This window comes from Manis javanica, chromosome 4 (assembly GCF_040802235.1).
Source record: "Manis javanica isolate MJ-LG chromosome 4, MJ_LKY, whole genome shotgun sequence".
Taxonomy (NCBI): domain Eukaryota; kingdom Metazoa; phylum Chordata; class Mammalia; order Pholidota; family Manidae; genus Manis; species Manis javanica.
In genome coordinates, this window is record NC_133159.1 from 18,894,425 (window position 1) to 18,910,770 (window position 16,346).

The window sequence follows — 16,346 nt, forward strand, 5'->3', positions numbered from 1 at the left end:
ACTTGACTTCTCTGAGGAGGATTTCTCTGTTAGGGAATATCTGGTAAATCCCGTGGACTAATCTACCATGTATTATTGAGACCTTTATGCCTTCTCCACTCTCAGTTTCTTGCATTTCTGGAAAACCTACCTTTTGGCAGCACCCCATCTTCCTACCTCCCCTTATTGTTGAATCCCCCCACTGACCATAAGGCTTTCAGACCACTTAGAAGGAGAAGGGACAGCTTTGTGATTAAGATGGCAGTTTGGGTCTCTGATGCTCCTCAAGCCACACAGTACAAACAGCTGCCTAGGCCTCTTGTGCTTAGGACTGGTGACTTCTTCCATGCCGAGATGTTTTTCTACTGTGTTCTTGGATTAAAATACACCAGAACTCAGGACATGAACACTGGTTATTCACACATTTCACGGCCAGCTGATCTAGAATCTGGCCTCCCAGCACCGTCCCCTTTTTTTTTAAATTAAGGTATCATTGATATGAAGGTTTCACATGAGCAACATTGTGGTTACTACATTCACCCATATTATCAAGTCCCCCCCTAACCCCCTTGCAGTAACCTTCCATCAGCGTAGTAAGATGCTATAGAGTTGTTACTTGTCTTCTCTGTGCTGTACTGCCTTCCCCATGACCTACCTATATTGTGATTGCTAGTTATAATGCCTCTTAATCCCCTTCTCCTTCTCTCCCCACCCATCCGCCCCAGTCCTTCCCCTTTGGTAACTGTTAGTCCCTTCTTGGAGTCTGTGAGTCTGCTGCTGCTTTGTTCCTTCAGTTTTGCTTTATTGTTATACTCCACAAATGAGTGAAATCATTTGGCACTTGTCTTTCTCTTCCTGGCTTATTTCACTGAGCATAATCCCCTTAGCTCCATCCATGTTGTTGCAAATGTTAGGATTTGTTTTCTTTTTATGGCTAAATAATATTCCATTGTGTATATATACTACATCTTCTTTATCCATTCATCTACTGATGTACACTTAGGTTGCTTCCATATCTTGGCTATTGTAAATAGTGCCGCAATAAACATAGGGGTGCATATGTCTTTTTGAATCAGAGATCTTGTTTTCTTTGGGTAAATTCCTAGGAGTGGAATTCCTGGCTCAAATGATATTTCTATTTTTAGTTTTTTGAGGAGCCTCCATAATGCTTTCCACAATGGTTGAACTAATTTACATTCTCACCAACTGTGTAGGAGAGTTCCCTTTCTCTGCATCCTTGTCAGAATTTGTTTTTTCTTGTCTTTTGGATGTTGGCCGACCTAACTGCTGTGAGGTGATACCTCATTGTGGTTTTAATTTGCATTTCCCTGATGATTAGCGATGTGGAGCATCTTTTCATCCAGCACCCTCCCTTTTATGATGTATATACTGCTGAAGTTGATGGCAGAGCAGCACCTGCTTCTCTCTTTGCAAAGAGAACCAGACCAGGGCAATAAACTGTAGCTCCAGAATCTATATTTAGAAAAACTATTGTTTTGATAAGAACTGATGAGTGGGAAGTAGTTGATGTAGATTTAGAAACTGAGGTATTCTCTACTTCAGAAAGTTAAATCTCCCATTTTTATAGTGACCTAAAAAGTTATAAAGTAAAAGAGTTGGGTTTTCCCTAAGGCTTTCAGATTATTCTGAAATTGGCCTATGACATGGACAAATCTAAGAGTCGCAGTAACATTGAAAAGCCACAGAAAGCAGATTAACAACAGCCTCCTCTTAAGACTAGCTTCTCTCCCAATTATAAAATAATAATAAAAATACTGAAGTTACACATGTTGATTATATCCAACTCTGAAGAAGAGGTAAACCCTATCTTACTATATATCTTCCCAGTCTTTCCTTTTGCAAACATATATACTTTTGGTACAAAATGGAGCTCTTCCTGTGTATAATGTTTTATAACTTGTCTTTTTCACTGATCGAATCATGGACATTCTCCCATGTCACTGACTATTCTTCCTCAACATTTTTTTAATGGCTGCATGTCAGGTACTTGAATGTATAATTTAGCCAATCTTCTGTTGAGTATTTAAGTATTTTTTATTTTTTCTTATAAATAATGCTGTAACATACATTTTTACATTTAAAAAATCTGTATGTATCTCCAGTCCTCCCAGTAAATGTCTGGGAGCGGGATGCTGCCTCAACAGATAGGAACATGTTAAGGACTTTGGTACAAACTGTCAAATCTGGCCATACCCTTTTAGAACCTTACTGAAAATACTAGGTGGTGGTTCTCATATCGTTATTCTTTAAGGGTTCTAAGAAGTCAGTTTCCTATTTCCCGGAATGACCAGTTGTGTGAACACCTCTACAGTTCCTTTTCTATCTCCCTTTGCATTCCTTAATAAGCATGAATGTGTTTGCCTTTTGTGTTCGACAGATGAAAGAGGAGAGACATAAGGTACTTTGTAGTATGGTCTCACCTAGGCATCAGGCCATCAGACTGTGCGTACTGTGGGACACTGGTGCCTGGTAAGCAATTGTAGTAACCACAGTGAGACCTGAGGCAGCTCCATTTTGCCATTTCCACAGCTGTGCTTTATAAAACATACTAGAAGCAGCTTCAGGTCAGCGTAGGCCTCCGTTAAGATGAGATGCATTCACGTTCATGTGAATGACCCAAGGTGCCCTCCTGTCAGGGTGAATGACCTGGAGAGGTGGGAGGGAAGGAGTTGGTGGAGAGGGTAGGCAATATTTCTTTTGAGGCAGAGCTTTGATTGATGAGCTCAGCTTTTTGCATAGACAGCAGTGTGGTCCCTAAACAAGGTTTGTCTGGTATGATTAATGCATCTGGGGGAATCACCTAATGGAATTAGGGACTTACCAAAATCAAGCAGTTGCTTTTCATTCATTCCCTTCATGAAGGCCAGTCTTCTTGATAAGCGAATACCCACTTAACCTGTCTCCTTCACTATTTAAACTGAAAGTCTTATGGCCTGCTGTAGGTAGGCTGTTTCCAGAGCCTCATGTGTTAATGACACTAACCTGTTCTAAGCACTGAGGAGATGGACACAGAGTAAGGGTTAGAGACATGGTCTGTAAGAATCAGAAGACAGTTTAGAAATACAGTTCCAGCTTCTCAAGTTATAAACTTCAAAGAACTCACATTCTTCTTGGAAGTAAGATACAGACACAAGAAAGATTAAAAACTAGAACACATTTAAAAACAGCACCGCGTAATGGTTTAGTGCAAAGTGAGAAGCACCACAGTAGGGCTTTCGGATTTCATATGAGGGCACTTGAGGCCCTAGAGATTAGCACCTCACCCCAAAGAGGTTGTATACTTTGTTTTGTTTTTCTTTTAAACTGGGCTTTGAAGATGAGTGATATTTGAAAGGTGGAGGCCATTCCTCCCAGAGAGGTGGTATAATTAAAGGCAGAAGATATTTGGAAACAAGGAGTGGGTCATTTTGGCTGGTGTGATGGGTTTGTTAGAAACACGCCTCTTTCATTCACTTGGCTGCATCATTTGGAGATGACCTTCTGAAGCACCTTTTCTCACAGAGTGAGCAGCATAGTAAGTTCTGTGTTGTCTTGCAGAGCCTACAGCATCTCTGTCACTCCTAGCTCTTTAGAGTTCAGAGATAACCAGCAGAGCGAGGGGTCCTTACCTTCTTGATGGGCTCATGGGGTCAAGCCACAGCCCACAGAAATATACACGTAAGTAGTTTTCTGGAGTGAGTGTGGAGTGTGACTCACAGAGATCTGGGGAACCTAGTCAACCCTAGGTGAAGTCCAAGCTAAGAAAAGGCCCCCTTTTTTTTGCAGGACTTAGTTCCTGGGGAAATTTACTTCCCCAAAGCCTGAAAAAGTTCCTTTGTGCTTTCAGTCAGGCCTCATAAACCTCAGGCTTTATAAAACCCTGAAGTTATGGTCAGTACCCATTGGAGTCTTTGAAACTTTCAATGTGGTCATAGTACTGTGGGTTATAATTCAAGTAATTCACAAAAGGTAAGGATTACAAACATTTAGACAGATACCTCCCTACCTTTTCCAGTTACTTAAAAACAATAGTCCTTTCAGCTATAGTTGACACTTGGATACTGTACTTTGTTTTACTACCAGGTGTACTTCAAGACACTCAGATATTTTTCCTACTTAGCTTGCCTGAAAGGCTAATGTTTGAGCTTCATTCTTTTGATCAACTAGGAGATTACCCCTTATTAAAATGTTTCCTCTTAAAAATAAATAATCACCAACTGTTTGCATTATAGCTTACGTTAGTTGGGTGGGATGAGGGAAAAGATGAGAGAGAGTTAAGGTTTAGAGTGGATAAGAGGGAACCTCAGCTTGGCTTTGATACTTTGAAACCAGCCTGGCCCTCCGAGTGGAGTGGAGACCCGAGCAAGTGCTGCTCCGACAGCCCCGCCTCTCGCTTGCGAGTCAAATTCACAGGCACTCTCGCAAGTTCAGGAGTTGAATGATGTCTTTTAATATTATCAGTGAAAACGGCTAGGAAAGGTGCCTGGGCCTCATAGGTAACATTTCATTAGAACCCTAGCTTGTCTAACTGGGCACAAATGGACCTCACATATTAATTGGACCTAGACTCCAGCTTTGCCACGGGCCCTGTCTGTATCCCTAGTGGTGATACCATCAGGCAGCCTTTGTAAGGGTGAAAACTGGTGCCCCAGGAGTTGGGTGGGCAGGAATGCAGTTATTTTCTGCCTAAGCCTTGCCAAAGTTTGGTTACAGTCTGTCTGACCCAATATTTTTGCTTTGTTCTTTTGGATGAGAGTTAGCTCTTCTAAAGGAAAGTTCCTTTTGTCCTTCATCTTCTACAGTGTAGGGGAGAGAGTAGGATTTAGCTCTGATAAAGGGTCTGAGCTAGTGGATGAGTTTTTTTCTTCCTTTCTTTTGATCCCTATTTATGGAAATTAGTATTAAGGGTTATAAACTATTACGTCTGCCTCATTTTTCTCCTGACTACTTGCTTCTAATTTAGGTTGCAGCTATTGACATTTTAATAAAATCCTGTGAATACATTTCAAGATTTTGCATTAACCTCTTAACACCATTTAATCAGTGCTTTTTAGTGCTTCACACCAATAAACCATGTATTTTCATTTTACCTAGGAGGTATTGACCTTCAGCACCAACGGGTTAAGTATACCATTTAGACAAGTAGTAAGTTATCTGTGTCATAAGTGCCCCTGGTACTTGGCTGGCCTGATCCAGTTCAGTTTACTAACGCATATAAGTCTTAACTTGTACATACATTTGTCTATTGAGCATTTGCAGAAATTGAGATATATCTTAGAATAGGATTGTATAGTTTATCTGCATAATGGAATATTATAGAGCAATTGTTTATAAAAAACTTCCTATGGTGTGGGAAAGTGCTTAAGGTATGTAAATTGTGTATTTGGTACTTTCACCAATTTTGAAAATATTTACATGTGTGAAGAAAGAGAAAGAAAAGACACACAGAAGGCAAGTAAACCAAATGTGAATAGGGAGGAGTGTGAGTTGTTTACATTTTTATTCTCTATATTTTTCTGTTGTATGCACTGTTTTGTATTGACTATTACTTTTGCATTAATAAATACATCCAACAAGGGATTATAAATCATTTTACCACCTACTTCAGTAAAGATTTAAAATATAGTGAATTTTTTTTTACATACAACAGAAATTTATTTTTCATGCTTCTGGAGGCTGGGATGTCCAACATCAAGGCATCTGCAGATTTAGTGAGGATCTGCTTCCTCATTCCTAGATAGCCATCTTTTTGCTGTGTGCTCACATTGGCAGAAGGGGCAAGGGAATTCTTCAGGGTGTCTTTTATAAGAGCACAGAATCCCATTTGTGAGGGTGCCACCCTCGTGACCACATCGCTTTCCAAAGTGCCCCCCTCCAAATACCATCACATTTGGGATAAGGTTTCAACATAGAAATTGTGAGGTGATACCGGCATTCACTCTACAATAGAGCTTCTCAAACCTTAGTTCTCTGTACAAATATCATTTGGGGTCTTGCTAAACAGTGGGTGCATGGGCCCATCTCAGAGATACTGAAACAAAATCTTTGTGAGAAAGACCCAGACATCTGCCCTTTGTGTGGTTTCTTTTTAAAACTTTCATTGTTTAAATGTTCAAATATGTGCAGAAGTGGAGCCAATAGTATAATGAGCCCAAGGCCCTATGATTCAACATAAAAAAAATTTCAACACATGACCATCTGGTTTCATTTATGGTCCCACCCCTTTCCCTTCAAATCCTAGACATCATTTTCCTACATCCCTACATACTTCTGTTTATAGTTCTTTTTTTTTATTAAGGTATCATTGATATACAATCTTATGCTCAGATTTCACATGAACAACGTGGTTACTACATTCCCCCCATTATCATGTCCCCACCACATACGCCATTACAGTCACTGTCCATCAGCATAGTAGGATGCTATAGAGTCACTATTTGACTTCTCTGTGCTGTACTGCCTTCCCCGTGCCCCACCCCCTCCGTTAAGTGTGCTAATCATAATGCCCCAATGCCCCTTAATCCTCCCTTCCCACCCACCCTCCTCAGTCCCTTTCCCTTTGGTAACTGTTAATCCATTCTTGGGTTCTGTGAGTCTGCTGCAATTTTGTTCCTTCAGTTTTTGCTTTGTTGTTATACTCCACAAATGAGTTAAATCATTTGGTACTTGTCTTTCTCTGCCTGGCTTATTTAAGTGAGCATAATACCCTCTAGCTACATCCATGTTGTTGCAAATCTGTGTGTCTTTTCTTTCTTTTTCTTCACACATGTAAATATTTTCAAAATCAGTGAAAGTACCAAATATACGATTTACATATCTTAAGCACCTTCCCACACCATAGGAAGTTTTTTATAAACAATTGCTCAATAATATTCCATTGTAACCTACAAGTTTGCTGCCACTGTTTGGAAAACAGTAATTCACAGTGTTACAAAATTAATGATAGCAGTATGAAAATCCCAGAGCATCTTAATGTAAGCTCTGTGTTTTATGAAATTAACTTAATTTTGAAAACAAACTTTTTATTGAAGCATAATACACATCCACAAAAGTGCACAAATCTTATGTGTACAACTCACGAATTTTCACAAAGTGAATGTCCCCTTCTAACCACACCATTTTATTTTTGTTGTATTGTATCGCTATCTTTGAAAATTTTTTCATAGTTCGACATAAAAATACATTGTTGTTTAGTGTTCTGTGGTCTCCAGAAGTTACACTAGATATTTTGCACTTTTTGCTCCCATAACTGCGTGAACTCTTTGGGTGTTTACATTTTCAAGGAGCCTAAAAGTTTATTCAGCATATTGTTATTCTTAGTTCAGGGTAGGAAAATTAGCTTTTATAGATGAAAATATGCAAAAAAAAGTAATAACTGTAAAATTGACATCTAGCCTCTGCAGATTTAACTTTCCTATAATTCACAACTTCGGCACACACTTTGCCCCAGTCGGCTGGTTGTGTGGAACTTAATTCCTGTGTCTCTGCATATGATACAGCCTAGTATGCTAATATGAAGAAGCAGATCAGCAGCCAGCAGTAAGTGTGTCAAGTCTAGAAATCCTAGACCAAGCTGGGAGGAACTTAAGAGATCATTAGCCTAAGATGGGGAAACTGAGTCCTGGAAGGTTACCTGTCTTGCTCAGGGCCCCACAGTTGTCACCAAAGCTGAGCCTAGAATTCTGATCCTGAACTCCGTTATGATGCTAAATAGGGACTGTGCCAAGTCCCTATCTCATCTTAAAACTCACCCTTTCAACTAAAAATGCAATCCTTAGACTGAAATTGACTTCTCAAGGAAGTTTAAATTACCTAACTTGTTTTTCAGCCACACTTCTCAATGGGGATACTCTGACAGTATTGACCTGTTTTGGAAAATATCCCTTGGGTTACTGAATGAAGGATGGTGTGGGATGGTATAAGTGCCAATCTGTAATCGTTTAAAGCAGTTCCAAGAGCATATTCAACTGGAATAACCCTGGCAGTAGGGGAAATACGGTGTGATGTAGACTTGTGACCCCTCCCTGGAGAGCACGCTGTGTCAGAAAACCCAGTGTGCTTTCTGAACACAAGGTCTCCGGTGTGTGCTGCCCACACTGGACAGGGGACTGCCTGCTATGTCTGGGAGAGGGCTATTGATGTTTTATGACTTTTTGTTTTTGAGATTTTGTTTCAGTTGGCTAAATGTAGGTAGGTAAGTGAAGCTGCTCTTGAGTCTTCTAAAGGAAGCCAGGCAACTTATATTTAGTAAGTGTTAATCACTGTGGTGGGCCCTGGGGATTTAGTGCTTAATAAAATACTTTGTCTGTGGAGCTGGCAGTTCCAAGGACAGATCACCATTACCCTCCAGGAATCTTGGTTCTCTTGGTGTGTTGGATTAGTGAAATATGCAGGAGTCTAATCAGAAGAAACTGACTTTTGCCTACCTGTGAGTCTGTGGGAAAAGGGGTCTTCTGTGTCTCACATGCAGCCATCCTTGGCTTGACCTTCAGTCTCAGTCGGTACCATTCCATCACCAGACCCATTCTGTTCTTTCTCACTCTGATCCCAGAGTACAGGCCCTCCTCAGAGGGCGGCCTTGCTCTGTCCCTGACTTTCTGTGGCTGTTCGTACCTTTGAGCTTTTGAGCGTGTTTTCTCCTAGGTTAGAATGCTCCCTCCTCTCTTTCTATTTCTCCAAATCCCACCCAACCTTTGAGGCCCAGCTCAACTCCCATGTTCTCTCCCCAGAACTGATGGGGCATTTCTTCGCATACTGTGGTGACAGAGCCCCAGGTCAGCCTACTGAAGAGAGGGGCTCTGGAGCCGGACTGCCTGTGGGACTTGGGCTGGAACTTCCCCCGAGTCTACATTTCTTCCTCTGTAAAAATGGGAATAATAATTGCACTTAGCCCACGGTTGTGCATATTAAATAAGTTTATATGCTTAAAGCCTATATAACAGTGCCTGGCACATAAGTTTTTATTAAAGATTAGTTATTGTTCCTTCTAGCATGTGTATAATCATGGCTTTCCTTGTGTTATTGTTTAATCATTTTAAGCATCTATTTATTGGCCCCTAGTGAAATTGTAAAGTCCTCTCATAAAGAAAGGGATTTGTGATTTTATGTTTTTTGTTGACCCTTTTCAATCCTTTATGTGCATATAATAGTTCCCCATATATATCACTTAAAATGAAACTATTACTGTATTAAAGAAAATAGAACAGGATTCAGGGATTGAAGAGAAAAGATAGGCTTTAGTTCACAGATGGAGTTTTCTTACGATTTACAGAGCATGTAATTTGGTCCTTTTTCACTGTTTTGTTTAACGAGCTCTTCCATCACCATCATCTGAAGTGTGAACATCAGTTAGCAAGGGTGTTAGCGATTTCAGGAGCCCGTCTTGACACTCTTTTCTCCAGGCTCATGGAGGGCGGAAATCTCAGACAGTAATTCTGATCTATCAGAATATCTCAAAGCAGGTGGGTCATGAGATTGTTATTTATTTACCCCCTTGCTGAGAGGCATAGAGATGCCCCCGTGAGGAGGGGACCTTCTCCTTTTGCCTCCCTCTCCCTGCCTGCCCCTCCACCCTAATTAGCAGCTCAGATACTCACAGGCATCATCTTCACTGGTCAGTGATCGCAATCATTTGCAGGGAATCACAAGTTACCCTCTGGTAGGAAGAGGTGGGGACCCAGGCAGAAGCACTCAGGAAAAGGCCGCTTCTAGATGGGTGACGGCAGGAGTGGCCAAAGGGCCGTCCACCTAGCAGGCCAGGACTTCAGCCAGGTTCTCCCAAGAGCCCTGTGGGTGGCCTTTCTATGATGAAAATTCTGCGTTTCTCCTTCTCCTAGGCTGGAACAAGACATTAAAAAGTTAAAGGCTGACTTGCAGGCCAGCAGACAAGTGGAACAAGAACTCCGCAGTCAGATAAGTTCCCTCTCGAGCACCGAGCGAGGGATCCGCTCAGAAATGGGCCAACTCCGGCAGGAGAATGAGCTGCTGCAGAACAAGTACGTGCACCTTTTAGACCTTTGGCCGTAAGCCAGGCGGCCTGTTTCTCTTGTTTCCAGGGATTGGAGGACAAGATTGATGACAGACCTAGAAGAGATGTTTTTAAATAAAAATAATTTAATTTAGTACCAGATAGTCAACATGTTAAAAAATCCATAAAAACTTATTTCATTGCAATGAAAGTTTATTAATATTAGTATTTTGTCTTATTTAATAACTTCTTCTCTTAGTTTAAGTAGTTCCTGAACTTTTGTGGTAAGTACAATTGACAAGAAGTAGTTCTGCCACAGTTTGAAAATCTTGCTCCTTTGAGTGAAAGTTTCCAGAGGACTAAACACTATTTATTTACTTTGACTTCTGAAACTAAAAAATTACTTGAACTTTGATTTTTATTTGAAGAGGCAGGAAAAAGCCAGCTCTTTTGTGTGAATTCTTTCATGCTTTTCATTAATTCCTCCTGGAATTACTTCTTGACTCAGTGTGGGTCTGTCCTTTTTTTTTCTTTTCTTCTTTAAGCAGTGTGTGTCTGTGGTAGGGATAACTGTTACAGGCTCTGGGCTTTCCCCAATGAAGGAATAGTCCTTCAACATTTTTAAGGAACATAACTCAAAAGCTAGAGCATTGTAGGCAAGTGACCTGTTATTGCTTCTGACCTGCATATGTGTTACCTCGAGCATCAAGCATCGATAGTTAGACAACAGCTTACCTTATATTGGTATTTTGAGGTAAACTCACCTTTACTGATATGTAGAACTGGGGGTGGTAATAGGCAGGGGAGGGAATATGGCTGAAATTTCCATCTGAAATAAAGCCCCCCGTGACTAACTACAAGATGTAGTTTGGGATACTCTGAGAAAATGTCTCACAGCTGGAAAAGAAAGGCTGCTGTGGGCTGCAGCATTACCGTGTGCAGGCGAAGGCAGACACCCCCACCCCCGCTCTAACCTCATCTTTAGTGGGGCTGGTGCCAGCAGCAGTTCCTTGGCCAACCAAAGTTCTTCCAAGGTGCTTCGGGGCACTAGAATTAGTTGTACAGGTATCTTTCCCTCTGGTAGAAACTTGTCTTATCCTCTTTTCTGGATTACCTTCTGTAGATCGCTTACCTTAATGGAGCAGAGGCTAGGTCTGATTCTGTATCTTGTAAGGCAGCTTGTTCATTGGTATTTAGGAATTATTAATTAATAATGGCAATGTGTTTTTCCTGGACACACAAAGAGTTGACATTTAAGATTTGCTGTTCAAACTTCTTATTTACTTTAGCCTTAAAATGATAAAGAGGAGCCATGTTTTTCCAGGGTTTATAGTGGGATTTCTAGTTGCAAAACTCTGTATGACAATCATTTCCTTATAGGTTACATAATGCTGTACAAATGAAGCAAAAAGACAAGCAGAATATCAGCCAGTTGGAGAAAAAGCTAAAAGCGGAGCAGGAAGCCCGAAGTTTTGTAGAAAAACAATTAATGGAGGAGAAAAAAAGGAAGAAGTTAGAAGAAGCCACTGCTGCCCGGGCTGTTGCATTTGCTGCTGCGTCTCGGTATGTCCGTGTCACCTGAGTGCTTAATCCGAGGTTAGCTGTCCTTGTACCAGACGCAGGGCTCTGACACCCTGACAGGACTGAAGTACAGCAATCAGGCACAGATGGTCGCTCTCAAGTACTGTTTCAGAGCTGCTTAAGCTCCATCTGTGCAAGCTTGCACTGTCTGACAAGCAGCCATCTCCCAATGACCTCACCTATAAAGTGGGGGAATCACCATGCCCCTCATCCCTGGGAGGCAAATGCTGCTCATAAGGGTGTTTCTAGTCACTTCCTGTAAGACCAATAATTACTAAACACTTGAGAGATTCCCGTCTGGAATTTTGCTCCCTTTATAGGACTATCATTACTCTCTACTGTGTTTCTGGAGTTTTTATCTTAAAATGGAAGAAAGGTAAAATCTTGGTTGCCCAAGCACTGTGTACTGGCTGCTCAGGTCTTTGTGTTGGATGTCAGCAAACTGCCCAATAGCTGGAAAAGATAATTAATAAATAGATAGATAGATAGATAGATAGATAGATAGATAGATAGATAGATAGATAGATAAATGTCTGTCTGTCTGTCTGTCACTATTAGGTATCATTGAATTTGTGAGATTGATAAAAATTGGAGACTCCTTATACCATTGAAGTGTATGCTAGAATTCCAAAACAACTGATGCATAAACTGCCATCAGAATTCCAGAGAGGAGAGAAGAGTCAAGAACATGTCTTTTTTGAGGAGGTGCATTTACTTGATCACTTTTTCTTTTTTTCTTTGCCTGACTAGTGAAGTCCATCTGCGTGGCAGGGGTCAGTTACAGGTTTGCAGATACAGAGTGAGGGTTTTGTTTTTTTTTTTCATTTTAAATTTCTATGCTGACTTGTATTTGTTTATGTGATTCAATTCTGTAATTCTTCCTTGTGTTTTGTGTTTTTGTGTTTGGCGTGGCAGAGCCTTCTTTTGGGTTCTGGCATTTGCAGAATAACTGATGAGTCATCATTTCACCTTATAGGAAACAACAGCCAGAGAGCTCTTGGCCCCTTTGTGAGTCTCCTTGGCTCATCAGCATCTATACAGACTCACACAGACCCTTTACTGGCCTGCCTAGGATGTGTGTGTGTGTGTGGGGGGGTGTTTCCTTGTTGAAAGATCTGTAAGCATTTCTGAAGCACTTACACTTGCAGGAGATTGTCCTGAACTGTCATCAGTGTGGCTGTAGTGTCCTTAATTCATCCAGCACCCACCCTTATTAAAAAATCCACTGAGGAAGATAATGATGTAGTGCCCTAACCTAACCAGATGAATTAGTGTCTCTTATGCCTGAGAATCAGTAAGTTGGTTTCAGTCTCTAACCCTGAATCCCTTTTGCTTCCAGTTAAGCTAATTTGTTTTGGTCTTTCCTTGGGTGGTCTTTGTTGGTATCACTTAAGTAGAGGGTGTTTTTATTCTTAAGTAAATCTCAAGATGTAAGCTCTCACTAGACCTTTGTTTTCAGTGGGCAAAGGACACCTACTTTCTCCATGGGGCTACTTTAAAAACCTGAACAGTTAATCAGCTTTGGACTGGCCCTTGCTATCATCTTTGTTCATTTGTCCTTATTATAGCCCTGAGTAGCAGTAAAATGCTGCGTCCTTTTTCTATTTACTCCATGCTTGCAGCAATTTCCTGACTAAAGAAACGTGAAATTCCCAGTGCGTAGTCCCTCAAGACTGAAACTTTTTAGCCTACTGCCCCCTGCTGGAAACAGCCCACGTCCCACATGTCATGCTCAGTTTCTATGCATTTCTCAAGTGAGAGCCTGGTGGGAAGTTTCCTGGACTGAGGAAGCCAGTGAATTCAGTTATTATCCCAGTTCTGTGATGTACAAACTAGGTGACCTTGGACTAGTATTATATCTGTGTGGCCTCAGTTTTCTTATCTGGAAAATGGGAATATATGCTACTCCCTGCCCCCATAAAGAAAAAAGTATGAGTAAAGTACATAATAGCTTGGTGCCTGGCTCATATTAGACACCCAGTTAATAATTTTAGATCCTTGTTGGAATTATCAAAGAACAGAGAGAATGAGCAAACTGAGCCAAAAGCTAAAACCTGGGTCTGGAGTGTAGGAGAAATCTCACCCCTGCCATATAAGTAAACCTATAGTTTTTAAATCCCTTTATTTCTTTCTCTTCTTTTTCAAAAGAGGAGAGTGCACCGAGACCTTACGGAATCGGATCAGAGAATTAGAAGCAGAGGGCAAGAAGCTCACAACAGACATGAAGGTGAAAGAAGACCAGATCAGAGAACTGGAGCTGAAAGTTCAGGTAATGACAGAGCAAAAGATTTTCTCATACTTGATTTGCATTCTGTGTCGTGGGAATATTGCATAGCCATTAAAATTACATTTTCAAAGAAAGCTGAAGTTTTAAAAAAAAACTATACAAAACTACATACAGTGTGTGATTTCGGTTATACTAAAAGATACATATATGCTTAAAAAAAACTGAAGGAAAATGTATCAAATTTTCCAGTGTTGAGACTTTGGGTGCTTTTCATTTTCTTCTTTAAAGTTTAATCTATTTCTAAATTCTCTGCATTAATTGGACTTCTCTCTTAAAATGAAAAATTTAAATACCTATCTATATACTTACTGGCTACATTACCAAATATTTTGAGTGGGTTCATCCTATAGTATGCCCTGTCAAAATAATTAATGTTTTTGCAATTTTTAGTGCAGGTTGAGAGTAGAGTTTTGGTAAATTTGATTACAGCATTACAGCAACATTTGCAGCTGGCAGCAAGGTTAAAGTTCTTTGTGTTTGTGAATTAAGCTTGTAGGAAAGTGTTTTTTATTTGGAGACACAGTCCACTGTTACCTAGAAACAGCCCAACACAGTCAGATTTATTTGTTAAAATGTTATTGTATGTGCACATCAACATATAAATACATTTCGCACTTTGTCTAAATGGTGAGGTCTAAATCCATGAAATGCCAGAATTCTGTGTTCTAGGGACAAGGTCAATAATAGTGGGATTTTATCTGTGATTTCAGGCTAATTTGTAGACATGGATGCCAAAACTATCTTGTAACATTGCTGCTTTGATGATATTGATAGGAGCTTCGAAAGTACAAGGAAAATGAGAAGGACACTGAGGTGTTAATGTCAGCCCTCTCAGCCATGCAGGATAAAACACAGCACCTGGAGAACAGCCTGAGCGCAGAGACAAGAATCAAGCTGGATCTGTTCTCTGCACTGGGGGATGCAAAGCGACAGCTCGAGATTGCCCAAGGTAGGGGAGCAGCAGGCACCAGGTGAGGTTGTGGCTGAGAATGCACAGGGTCACAGAGAGCAGAACTCCCTTCGGGCTCAGAACCAGAGGCATTTCAGTTTTCTCAAGTGGTTTGATAAGTGCCCAGCATTGACATCTAGGAATCATCACATTAATTCACTCTGCAGACATATGTTGAGATAAGAGCATGTCAAGTGCAGGGCATACGGAGAAGAGTCTGAGTTTCAATGGACAAGAGATTCACAATGTTGTTGAAGAAACAGAGAACTTTAGAGTCACCAGAAGGTGCTGGTGCAGCACTATGTACAGAGTCTGTGGGAGGAGAGAGAGGCGGAGACTAAGCCCGTCTGCGGAGGTAGGGCTGTTTCTCAGGGAAGCTGATGTCTGAGCTGGGTGTTGAATGAGGGGAAGGAGTTAGCCCAGTGAAGAAGCACTGTAGTGGGGGTGAGGGGTTGAGGGGCATCTAAGCAGATGAAGCAGTGTGGGCAAGGCCAGGGCACTAGAAGGGCCTGATGCCTTCAGAGCTGCCCCTGGCTTCTGGCCACAGGGAAGGTTGCAAATGAGGAAGAGGTGGGAGGAGAGTCTGAGAGCAGGCTCTTCACTCGGCAGACATTGACTGAGACCTGTGTGCCAGGCACTGTGAACCCCCGAGGGCACAGGCAGTAGCGGGCAAGTCCATGTGTCATCAGTCAATAGGGACTTGGGGTCTGAACCCCAGAGAGAGGGCCAAAACCCCCGGGGTAGGGGTGGGACACAGAAGTTGTGAGACATGAGTGAAGGCCATAGGAACAGCTTGGGAGGGTGCAGGTGACAGCAAGAAGAGAAGGGAGTTGAGAATGAGGCTTATTACTCTGGATTCAGGGGATGACATTTAAAAAGAAGGTTCCTGGTAATCCTGATTTAAAGCCGAACTTGTGACCATACACTGGTTTTGTTTTGTTTTGTTTTTTTTGCCTGCCTGGCTCAGCTCCCTGCAAAGTGGCTGCCCCTCTCAGCTTCATCCTGCTTACTGGGATTTGCAGACTTGGAGGAGATTCCCCCTGCAGTGCAGCAGCACCTGGTCTGAGTAGCCTGAGGGGGAGCTTGGCTGCCCAGCACAGACTAGACCCAGGAGTTCTTGTAAAGTGACAAAGAAGCAAAGAGAACTGTGTTTTCCAATGCTTTGGGAATATCTGCTTGTTACTGATTAAAGAACTCAAATCTGCATGGAAAAAAAGATACAACAGCTCATATATCAGGTGCCGTTAGGTATTTTGTTCATCCAAGGTTTATTTTGTTCTAAGCGAAGGATATTTGATGCTTACTTGAAGCTGAGGGGACTTACTTGGAGAAAGTCCGAGGGAGCAGCTCCTTTCTCTGCTCTTTGCTGCCGCCGTTCCCACTGCGTCCCTCCACGGTCATGCCCAGAGTATACCCAACTTTGTCGTCCAAATCAAACCTCTTGTTGCTTTTCCCCTTCTACTACATCCTTTTTAAAAATATGCCACCACGCTCTCTTACATTTCGATTAGATGACCATCTGTAGAACTCAAAATGAACACAACTGAAGTGCAGCCTCTTTCTTTTTAAGCATTTAAATTTCT

The 16,346-nt window shown here is 41.4% G+C and overlaps 1 protein-coding gene across 4 annotated transcripts in view; it reads left to right on the top strand.

The window, feature by feature from the left end:
* MACO1 (macoilin 1) overlaps positions 1 to 16,346 on the top strand; it is a 51,609-nt gene that overhangs the window by 33,212 nt on the left and 2,051 nt on the right. For all 4 annotated transcript variants that reach the window (XM_037017850.2, XM_037017845.2, XM_037017846.2 and 1 more), the window contains 4 exons: positions 9,816 to 9,974; positions 11,327 to 11,509; positions 13,676 to 13,796; positions 14,589 to 14,763. In XM_037017850.2, the coding sequence (XP_036873745.1) occupies positions 9,816 to 9,974; positions 11,327 to 11,509; positions 13,676 to 13,796; positions 14,589 to 14,763 (638 nt within the window). The remainder of the gene's footprint in view (positions 1 to 9,815; positions 9,975 to 11,326; positions 11,510 to 13,675; positions 13,797 to 14,588; positions 14,764 to 16,346) is intronic.